General features: G+C 37.6%; 1 protein-coding gene across 1 annotated transcript in view; it reads right to left on the bottom strand.

The window, feature by feature from the left end:
* The window catches only part of LOC116176222, a 29,592-nt gene extending 12,850 nt beyond the window's left edge, over nt 1-16,742 (bottom strand). The window contains exon 1 of the mRNA XM_031494702.1: nt 16,328-16,742. Within this exon, the coding sequence (XP_031350562.1) occupies nt 16,328-16,667 (340 nt within the window). The 5' untranslated portion in view covers nt 16,668-16,742. The remainder of the gene's footprint in view (nt 1-16,327) is intronic.
* Between the last annotated feature and the right edge of the window lie 376 nt (nt 16,743-17,118).

The raw sequence follows: 17,118 nt of genomic DNA, 5'->3' as shown, positions 1-17,118 counted from the left end.
TTGGTGGGGCGGCAGAGGAACATGTGATCCATCTTCAGTACGAGTTTGACCTCGCTCGAGCCATTTGGTTGTGCGTAGCGATTGTTTTTGTGAAACAGTTTTTTCTATTGTGTTCTAAAAATGAATGACATCAATTTCGAGCAACGGTGTGCTATCAGGTTTTGCTTCAGACTTGGGCACAGTGCAACGGAAACTCTCCTGCAGCAGGCCTACGAAGATAGTGTTTTGTCAAGAGCCCAGGTTTTTCGGTGGTTTAAGGCATTTTCAAGAGTGTGCCACTCCATGCTCTGGCGCTTGATTTCTGGGTCGTACTCAAACTCCCCAAGACTCGTCACCAGTAATGACACGTTCCAGAAAATGGGGGTCATTTTCAATTAAATCCAAAAAGTCAAGGCACCTTTCCTTCCTGATGTTCTTCTGGTCTTGCGAAAGGATTTTGGAACCATTTTAGCGCAGATTTTTCTCATCCCCAATTCATTGGTCAAAATTTGATGAACGGTGGTGTGAGTCAAATTTAACTCTTCCCAGATCATTCTGACCGTCAACCGACGATCTGAACGCACAAGATCCCGGATTCTGTCGACATTTTCATCGGTTCTTGAAGATGAAGGCCTTCCGCTTCGTGGTTCACCTTCAATCGACTCTCTTCCTTCTGAAAATGCCCTAAACCACCGAAAAACCTGGGCTCTTGACAAAACACTACCTCCGTAAGCCTGCTGAAGTTTAAGGAGAGTTTCCGTTGCACTGTGCCCAAGTCTGAAGCAAAACCTGATAGCACACCGTTGCTCGAAATTGATGTCATTCATTTTTAGAACACAATAGAAAAAACTGTTTCACAAAAACAATCGCTACGCACAACCAAATCACAGATGAGTTTACGTTAGTAGCTCTTGCTCTGGCTACAAGCCGGGTCCTGAGTTCGAATCCCAGGTAAGGCATGGCTGTTTGTGATTGTATGGTGGATTGAGTGGGGAGAATAGCTAATTAGCTAACACTCCGCCCACTATAAAATAAAGGCAATAAAAAAAGAAATGACTCGAACGAGGTCAAACTCGTACTGAAGGTGGATCACATGTTCCTCTGGCGCCCCACCAAGCCCCGCGCTTCCAGTGTTGCCAGATCAAACGCAACGTTGCCAGTCTCATTACTTAATTTACATACCTCCTATGTCTTACGAGAATATTTGCTCTTTTTTATAGCGCGCAATGGGGGTTTACAGTATAGTTGAATTCCGTAGTCCTAATTTAATAAGCCTGAACCTGAAACCATAAAACATTTTTTTGGACAGTAAAATTTTATTTAAAAATAGAGGCTGATTACCAAAAAAATAATGAAAATGTGCGGTTTTAAGGGTTTATTCAAAACGATATGATTGTGGGGGGCTCTGTGACATAATAAGCCCGACCAATCAGATGACATAACGAATTGGCAATATTGCAGGAGAATGTCATTTGTAACTTGCGTCACCTGTCACAGGCCCTTGTCACTTGTCGTTCACTTTCGCCACAGATCTACACATACAACAGATTGTTAACCTTATGCATTTTATGGGAAACACATTTAGGTATACTTAAAAGCGCCCTCTATTGAGCAGCAGATAATGCACGCTTAGTGAAGTGACAGACGGAAAACGCCAAACGTCAAGTAGCGGAAAGCCGTTTTATTGTTTTAGGAATCTTGTTTACCTTAACATCAATAACATATCTTAAATTTGATCAAAATCGGATGAATACTTTAGGAGATAGTGTTAGATTGCAGAAACGTCAACGCTACTCTTACAAAATGACAAATTACGCATTTCAAATTTTACAAAACAGAAGAAAAGCAAAGCACTGAAGCAAAAAAGCAACAACAATAAAGGTTCTATACTGTACATGTATAATGTTTTTGTAGTTCTTGTTTGAAAATCCTTATTTTTTCAGAGTTTACACATATTATGTGCACGCAGAAAAGATGCACCGTTATTAATATTACTATAACTACGTGTTAACGCGAAGGAAGGCAACCATATACTAACTGGTACTAGAAAGTATTACAGTGAAAACGCACTCCGAAGATAAGTTAACCTTAGTATTACGAATTTTATTAGCCTTTCAAATAATCTGCTAAAGTTTACATAATTATAGTGATGTTCTTAACGGTGCACAACTCTCGCGTGTGCATAATGTGTGTAAATTTGGAATAAAATAAGGATTTTCAAACAAGAACCAAAAAAAACATTATACATGTAAGTACAAAACTCTTATTGTTTTTGCTTTCTTGATTGCTTTCTGTAAAATAAAATTTGAAATGCGCAATGTGTCATTTTTTAAGGGTAGCGTTGCCGTTTTAGCAATAATGTGTAACTGCACAAACGGAAGCAGTGAAACTCTTGGAGGCCATCAATCTTACAACAAGGTGGAAAGTACTCGACGCGCGTGAGCGTTTTTGTGCGACGGATCGAGGTTTTATTAGCGCTAAAATATAATCTGCATGCAAAGAATTGTGACACAAACCGAATGCTTCAAACCGGAAACGATGATTCCTTCGAGAGTTATACTTAAAAAACCTTTGCAGCCGACCGACTGACCGTCCGACCGATCGATCGACCGACCGACCAGCCAAAGTGAATATATAAGCGCTACCAAAGCGGCACCAAGAAGGTTTCCAGGTGCTAAGTGACACAACGACTTAAGTGAGAAAAAATGCTCAGTCTATTAGTCAACATTTAGAGCACTTTACAATAAAATTCGGTTTCATCAGTACTGTAACATGAACGTAATAAGTGTACTGACAAAAGCCATGGTAAGTTTGATCGTAACTTTAATTAATTGGAAATTCTTGACGTACTTTATCACATAATTCAACATACAATTGCCAACGTTTAAATGTTTCTGATTAGGACTGACAGCAAACGTGACAGAATTTTTAATACTCTTGAGTACAAGATCTGGTTCTGTTTCGAACATTTTTAAATTCTCACGCCGTCGTTTTGCTTCAATTTCCTTGTTCTGTTTTCCAAATAAAGCGCTTGTTAATTTGGAAACGTTCATTACGGGTTATACACTGGACTTCTCAACAATAATTAATATCTACGTTGGGTAAATTGAAAAGGTCTAATTATTAAGTTTCGCTATAGTCCCTACATCCACAACAATATTAAAACGAATTGCTCTGTTGTTTTGGGAATGTTGCCAGAGAAACAAAATAAACAATCTCATGTCTGCGTTACGATTTTAATTAATGAAAAAGCAACGAAGATAAAATACAGCTTTTGTTAATATGCGGAAGGGAAGGTTTGTGTTACAAAGATAGCGTTCGTCTTAAACAGTACGAAACCGTTAATCACCCAAATAGGACGGCTATAATTAATCCCGTATTTTGTAAGAAAAAACTAAACACCATGTTCTGATTGGCGAAAATTTGGGAGCTCAGCTCAATTATATATTACCATTACACACCAAATGCGAATGAAGTTCAAGAACATTAAATTATTTCCTTAGTCTGATAAATCTACCGATAAACACCCCTACATTCGCCCGGGCACGATTCGTTACAACTAACCAACCCTTCTTACTAGTAAGCAAGCTTCATTTAAGTAAATTATGATTAATGACATACTGCGCCTAGATTACCGCCCTTATTCCATCCTTTGTTTACGGATGAGATCCAGATTCTACCATGTTAACAACTACTTTTAAATGTTTGCCAGACAGGCTCAAGCTCAGGACAAGAAATAAAGGACACATACGCTGTTTAAGCGCCTTTTTATAACGAACATGTACAATGTGGTCCACTTTCTATGAGTAAATGGGTTATGTCATATTATCGCAGAGAAAACGGCTTAGGTACTAGCACAGATCTACACATACACAGATTATTGCTAACCTTATGCATTTTCTGGGAAACAAATTTAGGTATACTTAAAGGCGCCCTCTATTGTGGAGCAGTATAAACATGTATCGTTTAAAACTGTAATATGACGCTTATGGATTTATGCGTTAGATGTCGCTGAAACAAAATTAAAGCGCTAAAGTTTGCACAATTCGAATTCCTTAATATTCGTATTATTACAGTGATATGATATGATAGGAGGTACGCTGAGCCATAATTGTTTAATTTAACACTGGAGCTACTCGTTCGTCGTAAAGGAGTTATTAAAAGCGGGTACCTGTGGTCACAGATACACACGAACATAGGGCAGGTTCTTAAAGAATCGTGAAGGTTTTTTGAAGTTGGCGGAAATTATTTGCAGCTTTAAAGGTCTTGACAGATTGCTAACCGCAAAGGTTACTTAAAAACTATGTATATCTCTGCCATAATTAACGTTACACTCTTTACCTCGCCGATAAGATTTGGAATACGTATGTAGGTATACATATATGATCTCTTGAATACGTGTCTATAAACAAATCACAAAATAAATTCACAGATTACAAATATCAAATGCCAAAAATAACGAATTCGAATTATGCACACTTTACCGCTTTAAATTTTTTGCAGCGACATCTAATGCATAAATCCATAAGCGTCATATTACAGTTTTAAACGGTACATGTTTCTACTGCTCCGCAATAGAGGGCGCTTTTAAGTATACCTAAATTTGTTTCCCAAAAAATGCATAAGGTTAGCAATCTGTGTATGTGTAGATCTGTGGTACTAGTGACCTTTTTTTTCATGATTAGTCCGTTACCGTTGCCGGAAATAAGATCTTTAGTGCAAAAAAAGTGGCTGTACACAAGATATAGGTAACAAACAATAAACATGTTAGTCAGTGACGTCCTGAGGGAATGGCCCGGCGATTGATCGTATGGGACGCTAGCCCCAACGTCTAATATGTGCTCGTGGGTCGTAAAACAGCAACTGGAAGCAGTAAATAAGGCCCGATGCACACGAGCGCGTGGATTCGCGGCGTGCGTGTAGCGCTCTCGCCGCCACACCACAATACACAAATTCGCAACACGAATCGTCAGTATGCTGTCTACTTCAAGCATGGATGTGTTAAGAAGAAGGTATGCAAGGCCGATCCTGGCTCAGTTCAAGGTCGCCCGTCCCTTGGTGTTGACCTTGGAAAATAGGTCAAGGCAGCGTGCCACGTGGTGGTGCCCTTGGAAGTTGGGTCAAGGTGAAAGTTGCGTGCCACGTGGGTGTTAAATTACATTTTTAAGGGCATACTAGGTCAATGGCCACATTTGTAAAGTGTCAAATTACATGACCGAGGTCATCCTAGGCAAATTGCCTCATTGTTATGTGGCGTCTAATTACACTCTCAAGGTCAAGGTCCATTTCTTGCAGACTTAAATTTTCAAGGACATACAGGATCAATGGTTCCATTTTTTGAGGTGTCAAATTATTTGTTAAGTCATACAAGACAACATTTTTTCAGTATCTGATTCAATTTTTAAGGACACGAAAATGACCTCATTTTTATCTATTGCATAATTACATTTTCAAGGTCATACAAGACCAATGTCCCCATGTTTGCTGTATCAAAATACATGTTCGAGGTAATCCAAGGTCAATGACTTCCTATGTATGAGGTGTCTAATTACAATGTCGAGGTCATCAAATATCATTTCCATGGTCAGTAATCCCATTTTTGTGGTGCCATAATCATATTCAATTACATCAAAGTTCTATGACCTCCACTTTTTTACTGTGTTACATTCTACTTGAAAGGCTACACAATCGATTAAAACAGTGGGGCCCATGCGGGAACCAAAGCCAAGCGATGCGGCTGCTACAATCTCCCGGTTGAAATTTGACTATCCAAATCCGGAGGTTATACTTATCTAAAAGGAGGGCGTACGGATTCGATGAACTGGAAGAGGTACTTGTTGCGCGCCGCTGCACAGAGGAGAAGCCTTGCATATCGCCTGCTCCGACCAGAGGCTACAGTAAAATCCTTGGACGCGAAGATACAGCGAAAAGCACCTTCGGTTCCGTGAAATTCCGGGGTCCATAGAACAACGGAAAATACAAGCGCCTGTGTGGGCAAAACCCGGCCGTCACCATTGGAGAGTAATGAAGCGTAAGGAGGGCAGAGCAATTGTCTATTAAATTGATGAATCCGAATTGATGTTTTGATAGATTACAAACTGCCTTCCCTTTCTGAAAAAAAAATTGGTGCTACGTGTAAACTCTTGTAACTTCGCTAACCCACATTTCGGCTTTTCAACCGGTTTAAAAAGGCACCGACGGGTTTTTGAGGACCAAAGACGCGGCAACAGCGCACGTTTTCCCCGAGTACGTTCGTCGCTTTTGCGCAGACTACTACTACTACAAAGGGGCCATTTGTTTCACCCATTACACAAGAACCGTTTTAAAGGAAATTTTTCGAAAGAAAAAATTCCCCTTATATCATGGTTTTGTCCGTCTGTCCGCCTGTTCCTCGTCTAACTCGAAAACGAAAAGAGGAGGCGATGTCAAACCTTCGCCAATCGATTTCTACGAGTTCAAGGATCAGTGCTATTGAATATGAGCCGGATTAAAAGTCTGGTTTCCAAATGCGCCCTGAGTGGCAAAATTTTCCCTTACTGAAAATCGTGTGCGATTCTTCGTATCTTATTTGATGTACGATAATTACACGAACTCCTTATTCTAAACGTTCTGTAATGTGTACAGAATATCAGTATGTGTATGTTGTGTTATTGTTCGCGCCCGCGTCTTTTGTGTTTTTTTTATTTTTTTTGTGCTTGCTAGTTCCCAGTTCTTCTTTTTGTCGTCCATACTGGAATAGGCAAGTTTTATGTTTTAGGATTATGGATCCCTTGTTTGTGCTTTTGGAGCAAAAGCTTTAATGTGTCTTTGTCGGACTTCCATCACTTTTCTGAAGGTTTTCTATCTTTCTTTCATGTTTCTATGAAAGAGCTTTTGGAGTCATTGCGATGTCCTCGCAGAATTTTCTACAGGACTGGTGTGGTGGGAAGTGGCCTCTGTAGGTACAGCTTTTTGTTTTGCAGCGTCAAAGTTGTGTTCTTTCCAGGACGATGTGTGCCATTTTCCCCAAATACCTTTTTAAATGTATGCAATAACTGGCGGCACCAATGCGTTGTGGACATACAGCGAGTAGTTCGAATTATACAGGGAGATTTTGCTTATTTTGCAGTCGTTATCGACGCGACGGTGCGACATAGCGTGAGAATTGCTAACTGGACAGGAAATACTGTACGTGGGGTTAAGTTATTGATGTCAATGAGCTTTATTGGTTGTGTAAAATTATTGTTAGTGGAACAAGTTATGCATCCCGGAATGGGTGTCAATCAAAGAGAAAAATAGTGGGAAGTAAATAGTTCGGTAACGCAATGTGCGTTAAACAGTAAGCAACGTTGTGTCAAGAACCTATCAATGAGTGACGGGTGTGTTTATATTGTTTTAAAAAAATTTGGCGTTGAGCGGCGAGCAAACTTAAGTCAGCCGGCGAGAATTTATCGCAGGGTGGATTTTATTATGTGTAATATGAATACAATACCTATCGAGCCAGTTAAGTCGATCACCCTTAATTTTTCACAGGGTATTTTTATACATTTATTTTTGAGTGGGGGGGGCTGCTCTGCCAACCCAACCCACTATACATTTACCAATATTCATACCGGATTCGAACCGGGGACCCTTAGTACCGCAAGTCCAGCTTCAACTGAACTGCGCCACGCGGTCCGGCATATGGTGTGACACTCGACAGCGTGTTTTGCTTGTAAGAGAATTGCGGTAACCAAGTAGAAGCACGTGTAAAACAAACGCGTAAAATTGCAAATTAGAAACTATTACGATAAATACGAACGATAGCGAAGCTAAAATTCTGTGACCCTAAACTGTAATGCGTATTTTCTCGCAGGCACGCAGCGGCTGAATGAGCGCAAAGATTTTATATGATCGAGATTTACCGTCGTATTAGAATCAGAGGAGCCATTCATTATACGAGACCTAGGATTTTGTAGAAACTGTTCTTTTCAATAGATAGTGCTCTCTCGCATAGGTATTAGGCAAAATTTAAAACGTGAAATAATGAAAATACGAGTCGATATGATGGGTATATTTTAGAGACTTTTGGAGTGATGACAGAGTGATACATACAGAAACGATTGAGAGCAGCTGAGATGAAGGCGGAGTAGGAGTGGTACAAAGATTTAGGAAAGAGGGTTAAGGGATATGTACAATACAGTGGTAGATTTATTTTGTTGGACACACCCGATACGATAACCGTTCAAGTGTATATGCGAACATCGAAACATAGACGAGGTAGTAGCTATAGTATTATTTTAATAATCTAATTAATAACCTAAAGTCTAGGGATAATCTTATAGCAATGGGGGATTGGAATGCGGTGGTAGGAAAACGAAGAGGGTTGGACCTTTTGGTCTAGGCAAACGAAATGAGAGAGGAGAAAAAAATACTGACGAAGAAGGTTCTTTAAGTCAATCAGAGCTCGTAACCTTCCACTTTCACGTGTAATTAGCATAAATAGGGTCATATTTGTATGTAGGTATTTTATCTTACAGTTGTGATGATGACAGTTGAAACGCGTTCCTATTAATATATTCTTGTGGTTTATTGGTGATTTTACTTTTTATAATGTTAATGAAGCATACTTACACTGCCATGAAAGTTTTTAATGTACACTTTGAGAAGGGCATCAAGTACTCGAAGCTCAACTTTGCTTAGCGTTAATAAACTAGGAATGTGCTTTAGAATGAAGCTGACACGTATACAGTAATTACCAAGCTCGAATAAAAAAACGGCTTAATTAATGAACCCCGTTAACATATACAAGGCGTATTTTGGGTTTGGTATGGACGCGGTTCGTGTTCGTAATTTATTGATGACTTTTCGCTATGTATCTATCGAATGAGCGCTTCCATTTAAATTTGTAGCGTAGCTTATCTATCTTTTTGGTAAGCATAAGGGTGGATAGTTACAAGGAAGTTTTTAATTAACTTTCCTTTGAAACTTTGCAAATTATTAAGTAGATAAAAACCCCGACGGCCATTTGGAACCTACTTATGCACTTTTTTCACATAAACCTTCCGGTTGCTGCTACTTCAAAACAAACGATCCTTTTTACGACCTTTTCTCTCGTTTAGAGCTTATTGAACTTCGAACTGTTATCGTAAGTTTTTAATAAAACATTTTATCGCGTGTATATACGTCATGTATGAATTTCAAATTTTGTTGCTTTTGCCTTTTTTCCATTTGTTACATTGTTGACATTAACATAAAAAGGTATTTTCAAGCAGATATTTCCTTTACGCTCGTTGTTAATATTTCACTATGCGTTTTCATTTCAATCATAAAAGTCGTCGTACAATTACACATGCGTACAGCGAAATAAATAAGATCGCGACGTAAGTGAGACTTTTCTATTTTCTTTTGTGACATTTGACGTAGGTAGGTAGATGAAATTTAGTTGTAGGTAATTTTGGGGAGGATTGGGACTTGGGAGTTCATTTTAGATTCATAATTACTGTAATTATTTAAAAAAATTGTCGTATGTGTTTACGAACCCAATGAATGTTTAATTTCATGTTAGTTTGTGCAAGCCAAGTGGCCGATGCCAATGTCAAATAATATTCCTGTTGTTTCAATAAGTAGTTACCCTGAAATTCTGTGTGACATTTTACAGATTTTCCAAACCTCAACAGCGCTTACTATGATACCGATGCAGAGGAACCATAGGTGCATTTTCTTAAAATCCTATCTTTGCCGTCTGCCTGTCCGTCCGTCGTGCATGCGGGTGATAAAGTTGCCCTTTTGTCCAAGGTAGACAAATTATTTTTGTGTAAGCTACCACATGCGAAAGTTTTGTTTGGCTTCAGCACCTATAATAACGGTGGATCACCCTGTATGGTGAAGTTCAATGTGGTCGTTAATTTGATAATAAACACAATTTCGATCATTTTATTTGAATTTGAAGTCATTGCTATTCTGTATCAGAAATTTGTTTCATCTGTCTGTCCATGTTGTGTTTAATCGAACCCAAATTAGGACCCAGGATATAAAAGGTCTCATGCTAAATTTTTCTGATGGTACCCAGGGTACCCGTTAATTAACAAATTACCGTTTTATCCAAATTTTTCCCTTTTTGCCCTCGAAACATTATAATCATCTCGTATAAAATATTTTGTTAGTACCTGTGTTTAATTGAGCTATACTGGACAGGTACTTGTGAGTTTGTAGATGCACATGGCATTTTTATTTGGCGCCTTTCACTATAAACGGCGTAATAAAACTCTTTTAGAGCGCTCAACGAACTTTCTTCTACAAAACTGTACAACTGGAAAAACTGCTGTCTTGTAACAAAATACACTCAATTACGATACACCAAAACCCTCTGCCAAAAAAAACAACGATTTACGTCCACCACTAAACAAGTCACGATTCACGTCTTCCTCTGCGATTTAAAACAATTTTTCAAATGATAACCAAATTAAATTGCGGTGGCAATTTCTGGCATATAACACTTTTTTTGTGGACGGCATATTGGATTAGTACATGATTAAAGAAAGTGCTTTTGTTCAACTATATATATATATAAACTGCTTGACCAAAAAATACTATACTGCATTCATTATAAAAAGGTAATAGATGGTACTGTGTTTGAAGATCGACACACACAGGAAAAATATAAAACGGCACAAAATTTGAAAAATATACATATAAATCAAACGATATCACGCTTGGATCTTTGAAATTGACAGCTAATGACAATTCGACAGTTTAGTTCGTAACTGAAAATTCTAAAAGACAGAATTCGTCACTGGTTTTATTTTTCAGGGTAATACTGACTCGTGTTTTAACCAATAACAGTGAAGGTCAAGCTGTCCCTATGCTTTCTACCGCTACCTTCTTAAAATGAATAGCGTATAGTAGCACTAATTGTTACACTATAATCAAGTAGCCATAGTTAAATTAATATACTAACTTAACAATTAGATAGTAAAAAAGTGCTATTATTTTATTCAACTGATCATTAAATTTACTCAGCTTACTATATTCAGTGTAAATATTATTTATTTAATCATTGGGACATCGGTAGAAAGAAAACAAAAAATATAAGATACTTTCTGGAAATCGTCGGTTTTACATTTCTTAATTCGTACTGTTTTTTCCGATTTTTAGAGGTTACGTAATAATCCCTGTCCACTTAACAATTTTATTTCTAAGCGACGCCGACATTTGATAGGCCAATGGATATGAGAATTGTAATTAGCTCCATAGCAGCATTAAATAGTACTTTCTACTAAAGGTTGTCGCACAATTGTCACTTCCGGTCCGGCGACCGTTCCTATCCGTTAAAAATCGGGTCGAACAGGACGTGACGGAACAGAACCACACCTATACTGTAACTATACGATACTGTAACTGGTCGCGTTATTTGTATACCTATTTTAAGTAATAGGTAAAAACAAAAACAATAAGTTCATTTAAAATCTTAGATGGGATGTTGAATTGAAAAAACTTAAGTTACACTCAGAGCAAGTTATTTAAGGAGGAGTTTTTTTGCCCATTCCGTTTTCTACCACTCTTATGTTACTATATTCGGAGCTATATCCAATTCCCAATCAGAATTCCTGTTCGTGATGCCGCAGTGTTTGGATCTGCAACGGTTTGTCCAAGATTGGCATTTTCTGCAAAAAGACGTTAGCAGCCCTCCTATCGGCGCCAGACCAACTGTAGAAGGTAGTTCCGGTTGACGAACAGATTCGAAGACCGATATATTATTGGGTGTTATTTGGTTTTCGTGCAGTTAATAACGAGTGTTTCATAAATAGACAAGAGACAACGATTCACATTGACTCACTTATACTTTGTAAGAACGAAACAATTTCCCTCTCAAATTTACGTTGTAGATTTCTGCGTGTTTTGATAAATGTTGCGTAGTATTTCTTGCTATAACTTGTGTTTTAACGACCACGGCCGAAAACATTAAAGCTACGGAAGATTAATGCAAAAAACGAATCGAATTCCCAATCGGGGTACATAACGTTATGCGGACCCCGAACTACGATCATGAAAATAGTACAAATTGTGAGAGGGTATCTCAAATAAGCGCTTTCAATTAAAAAAAATTGCGGAAGAATTCCGAAATTTTGTAAAATCTTAATATAAAGTTCGGTTAATTTCGTCCAAATGTGAGGTTGTTACTTCATATTTCCTCATTCGTAATGATTGGTAAAATTTAAAAAGCTGATCAGTTTGAGAAAGCGACAGCTTCAATTTTGTAAGTGGTTTTGTTAACTTCTTCGTCTACTAAATTGAAATATATTAGGTTGTTACAGTGACACTCTGTATTTAGTCGTACAATATTCAATTATAATTTTTCTGAACACGGCATTCGTTCACGCTTCCACGCGAAGCTGGGTACAACGTGTATATTAACAGTGAATGCAGTAGAAGTAATATAATAGATCTAATAAACAGTACAATTTTAGGTATACTCCGAGTGATACACAATATATGCGACACGAGATGCGACACTTCCAAGTTCCATGTGGATACACTTTCATAAAACCACTATTGGAAGGGCGCACAGTCTAAATTTGAACGCCTTAGAGAAGAAGAGAAGCTTTTTCCGTATCGACCGCCCTTTACACTCGAGAGAGGAAAGGGCACCTCTCGCATCTTTCATGGGCAACATTTTTCGTATCGACCGCCGATTAGCATCAACCATCTTGTACACCCGAATGCTACATTCTACAATAGTTCTTAATCAAACGAGTTAAAGTGTACATATCTCATGTTTCCAATTGGTAAACATTTTAATTATGATGCATGGATAAAATGCTGCTTATCTATAAACAATTTACATAAGAATTATGTAAAACATGTAGAGAACTACTTACTGCTATCATAGTTTGTATAATCACAAACACATGCATGGTTTTACATAACCATTTTCTAATTTTTTTACCATTTATTAAAATATCTAGAGAACAATCGAAAAATGTTAACGTAACCTCTTTGGACATTGAAGTTGGCACTCGGGAATATTACGTACATTCTTACCAACTTAAAGTGATCATGAAATATGAAAATAGCCTCACGTTTTGACGTAATAAACAACTTTTTATTAAAATTATGGAAAATTTCGGGTTTCTCCCGCAATTTTTTTGTTAGAAACGCTTCTATCAACTTTTATTAACTTCATAATCGTAGCTCGGGGTCCGAATAGCATCATGTAACTCCCAATCGAATTAAAAGAAGAAACTACCATTGCAATACAAAGTTTGTCGAGTCCAGTGTGACAAACTTAAAGATAACCTAAGGATGTGTATGGAAAAAGCGCGAATAACTTTTGACTCGAGTATGTATAATGCACTACGATGTAAAATGTGTAATCCATCCAATAAAGAACTCATTTACGTTCAATTTTAGTGGAAAAAATTACACATTATGCAGTGGATAATATTATAAATCACCACAACTCCATGGAAACCTCGCCCTAAGCGCCTTCAATTTGTTTCATGTAGGTAATGAATTTATAATTCCTACATTAACAATCACGATCCATTTCGGAAAACGTATCAGGTTTTAATAACTGCTAAAAACCTGCTCATTGAGCTGTTTTGGATAAAATGTTGCATATGACGCGTGTGTCATTGGCACTTTATCCACTTGAGAAATTAACTTCCTCGAGCCTTATGACCCACTTGAGAATAGCTATTATATTAACTAATGTGATTTAATGACGACACTTGCAAATGTATTAACTTGATGTCTAGGAATTAAATTTAATTCGTTTTTGATATCACGATTGTTATATCTGCCCAATTTTGGGAAGGCTCAGTGTCAAACTGCGCCATTTTTAATTACGTATTTTCAGGTTTTAATATAAGTTACAATTTTTATAGACATTAAGAAAATAACTTTCAATAAATCCGATCATGCCTGTTTTCACAAAATGGTTATATAAACTGAATTGGACGAATCGACTGACGCCACGGAGAACGGTAATACAAAAACCAAAAATTATTCAACTGTATAGTTAATAAATCACCATGAGAAATCTAATAGCGCTCGGCTTACTTGCTTAGTCCAATTATTAACGGTGGAAAAAGTCGTATCGAATGCTCGTTAACGCAAAGGGCGGTCAATAAAATATTATCTAATCGTTCCACGAATACGAAACTTCATCTACTATCAGATTCCATTTATCAGTTACATTTCAGTAGCCATTATCTGAAATTCGGTGAATAATTTTTCCACTCACATTGAAGTGCGTTTCATGCATCCACCAATTTACTAAGAAACCCGTTGCAATTAATTGCAACAATTTGAAATGCTCTTCCACAATTCAAACAAACATGGTCGTAAAGTTGCAGAAACACTTACAGGATTCCGTGACAGTTTTCTGAGTTCAACAAGGAATTTGAGGTTGATTTGTTGCTCCATCTTCTAACACAATCTAACAGTGAATTCGTCACAAACCGCGTAGTCTAGCTTTCATATTTCGTATTTTGTATCGAAAATATCTCAGAACATGTGTAGCATTTTTGCAAATATTTAAAACATTTAAGAGATGTATCGAAAATGTGTACAATTTTTGAACAATGTTTAAAGTTCAAAATTAAAATTTTGTAATAAATAATTATAGAGTGTTTCAGAAATGTTGGAAACGTGGACAAAAACTTGAAAATCTTTCAAGAATTTTCATAATTATTTGGAAATAATAATAGTGAAGATCCATTTCCTAACCAAAATGCATCTTAAGGAAGAAATTGATATCTCTTTTATTTATTGGTCGATATCGATGCAAATAAGTGCTGAAAGACTCGTCGTTGACCACCCTGTATTTATTGCTATATTTTTCCTAATATATCAAGATCTTATACATTGTTGTCTAAATTTACGTGGGTTAGTCGATGTTAATTTTTAATTATAGCCGCATTGTAATTTGTTTATTTAGTTTATTTAATTGTAAAAAAATATGTGTTATGGGATAAGAAACGTCTCAAAGTTATTTGCGTAATATTTGAAAAGCTTATCTCATGTGTTGCTCCGGCGCGAATAAGAGTTGCGCTTATCGATAAAGTTAATTAATTTTGTAAGCAGATGTCGCAGATGCGGATTTAGATAAGAGAATTTTGTTTATTTTAACTAGAGAATTTGGAAGTGTAATCCAAGATGGGATAAGAGGGGGAAAGGTGTTAAATAGAAGAAGGAAGACGCTATGGCTTTTTGCCGTTCGCCTTTTCGCCACTGCCACCGGCACGTTTTAGCCGTTGGGTAGAGTGGGGCCCATTTGTTGGAGCCGTGCAGGCTCCCGGATTGAGGAAAGTTAGTTAGTGTCACGCGAGGTGTCACGTATTCGGAGAAAAGTTGAACTGTTATGTAATAAAGAAGTGAAGTTTCTGAGACGAATTCAGTGTTTCTTTGTACACGTCTGTTTAATGGAAATCGCAGTGCCAGACTGGATTTGGATTATGGACATTACAAGATAATTTAATCTATTTCGATCGAGTCTTGTAGCGTGGTATATTTGTCCTATTTGTTTGGGAGTGAGTTTATTAAATTGAGCTACTTTGAGGTGCTTCAAAACGTGTATTTCCGTAAAAAAAGTGAGAGGTCATTTTTTAACCCAATGCAATACCTCCCTTACTGCGCGTGGTAAAAATGGATGGTGGAAAGAACTACGACATTCAACAAGCAGCTTTTCGAAATTCAAAATTGTTTGTTTGGAAGCAAGGCCCCAAGCCACAAAATATGCGTTTCCTCGAGCGATTATTTTATAATTTTTTGGCTCAAGAACCATTATAATGAAGCACCTATTTTCCACCTTGAAGTTTACATACTTTTACAGGTGAACACCCGGTATCTGAAAGCGCTTCGTTACGAAAAGTGTCGTGCCGAACATATTTGTGTTGGTCGAGGTGTTGGTTTTAGTAGTTGAAGATAGTAGGTAAAGGTAATTGATTTCATTTCTAGACTTGTGGTTCAGCCGCCGCGGCGTTACCGTAAACAAAAGCTGTAATTAGTGCGCCGTTTGAAACCGTTCCCGTCAAGATATTTCAATTATTTTTGTTGCGTCCAAAATGACTTTTTAGAAGACAAATGCGAATTAATATTTTAAAATTTCACCTCTGTTAATCATTATTTAGCCGGTTTTACCAGTCGAGGCCGTACAGTCTACGTGTTTATTACCTTACTATCTCCGACCCTGCCGGTTGTTCCCCACATTCCAATTAACAGTAGGCGTTAATTGGAATACCGAATTTTGGAATTTTATTTCTCCCATTGAAGTGAGTATAATTAACAGTAGTCGTGAGTGGTTTCGTTAGAAGCGCGCTTAATTAATTGGGGTTTTGAAATATGACTTCGAATGCGAGTTCAGTTTTGCAAAAATGGTACTCACTTTTTTCCTCAAGGTCGGAAGATGAGTATTTGCTGAAACTAGTTTGCGACCTTAATGATGTAGTTGAAGTATATCCACTGCAACTCAAACACTTATTCCTGTGATAAATTTGCAAAAGTAGCTCGTCGACTAATTGCGATGCCCTCCTCTTGCTCTCTATTTCCGACTGTTCCCGCGATTTAGAGAGCCCTTTGAAGGGCGTCCTCGACAGACTGGGCAGAGGAATGAGCTCTTGCTGAGATTTCATAGGTAAACTTTGGTTCAGTATCACAACATCCCCAAAAACACTGGTGTAACGGCACTGTTCTAACGCTTGCACACGTCCCCTCGAGGTAAACATTATAAACTGTCGTATTTCAATTTTGCTGATAAGTGTTTCCGGCACTCTAAGCCGCAGATATGCACCACGCGATTAAAAACGTACAGCCAGTCCTGAAAACAAAAACTTGCATTAATTTAAATGGCAAGCGATGTGCTTATTTACCTTACGTTAAATGACCCGTATGGAAATTATCAGTTTTCTTTATCAGAATGGCTAAGCACATATTTGCAGGGTTCGTTTATGAGGCAGATGTTACACATGCGGTTAATGAAGGGGTTCACCTACGCTTTCAGGTGGGAATATTAATTTCTATTCTAAAATTGGAAGGAAAAGTACTGAGCAATTTCGCTCAAAACCGCAAATACGCGTTAAATGTTTATCTCACCGCCAATCTAAAACTCCATCATAGTAAACAAAACCTAAAAACGAATGGAAGAAAAGGTTTTTAATTGGCAACGTCAACGGGGTG

This window comes from Photinus pyralis, unplaced genomic scaffold (genome assembly GCF_008802855.1).
Source record: "Photinus pyralis isolate 1611_PpyrPB1 unplaced genomic scaffold, Ppyr1.3 Ppyr1.4_LG7, whole genome shotgun sequence".
Classification (NCBI taxonomy): Eukaryota; Metazoa; Arthropoda; class Insecta; order Coleoptera; family Lampyridae; genus Photinus; species Photinus pyralis.
Note: the sequence above shows the minus strand (reverse complement) of the source record. Positions and strands in the feature narration are given on the sequence as shown.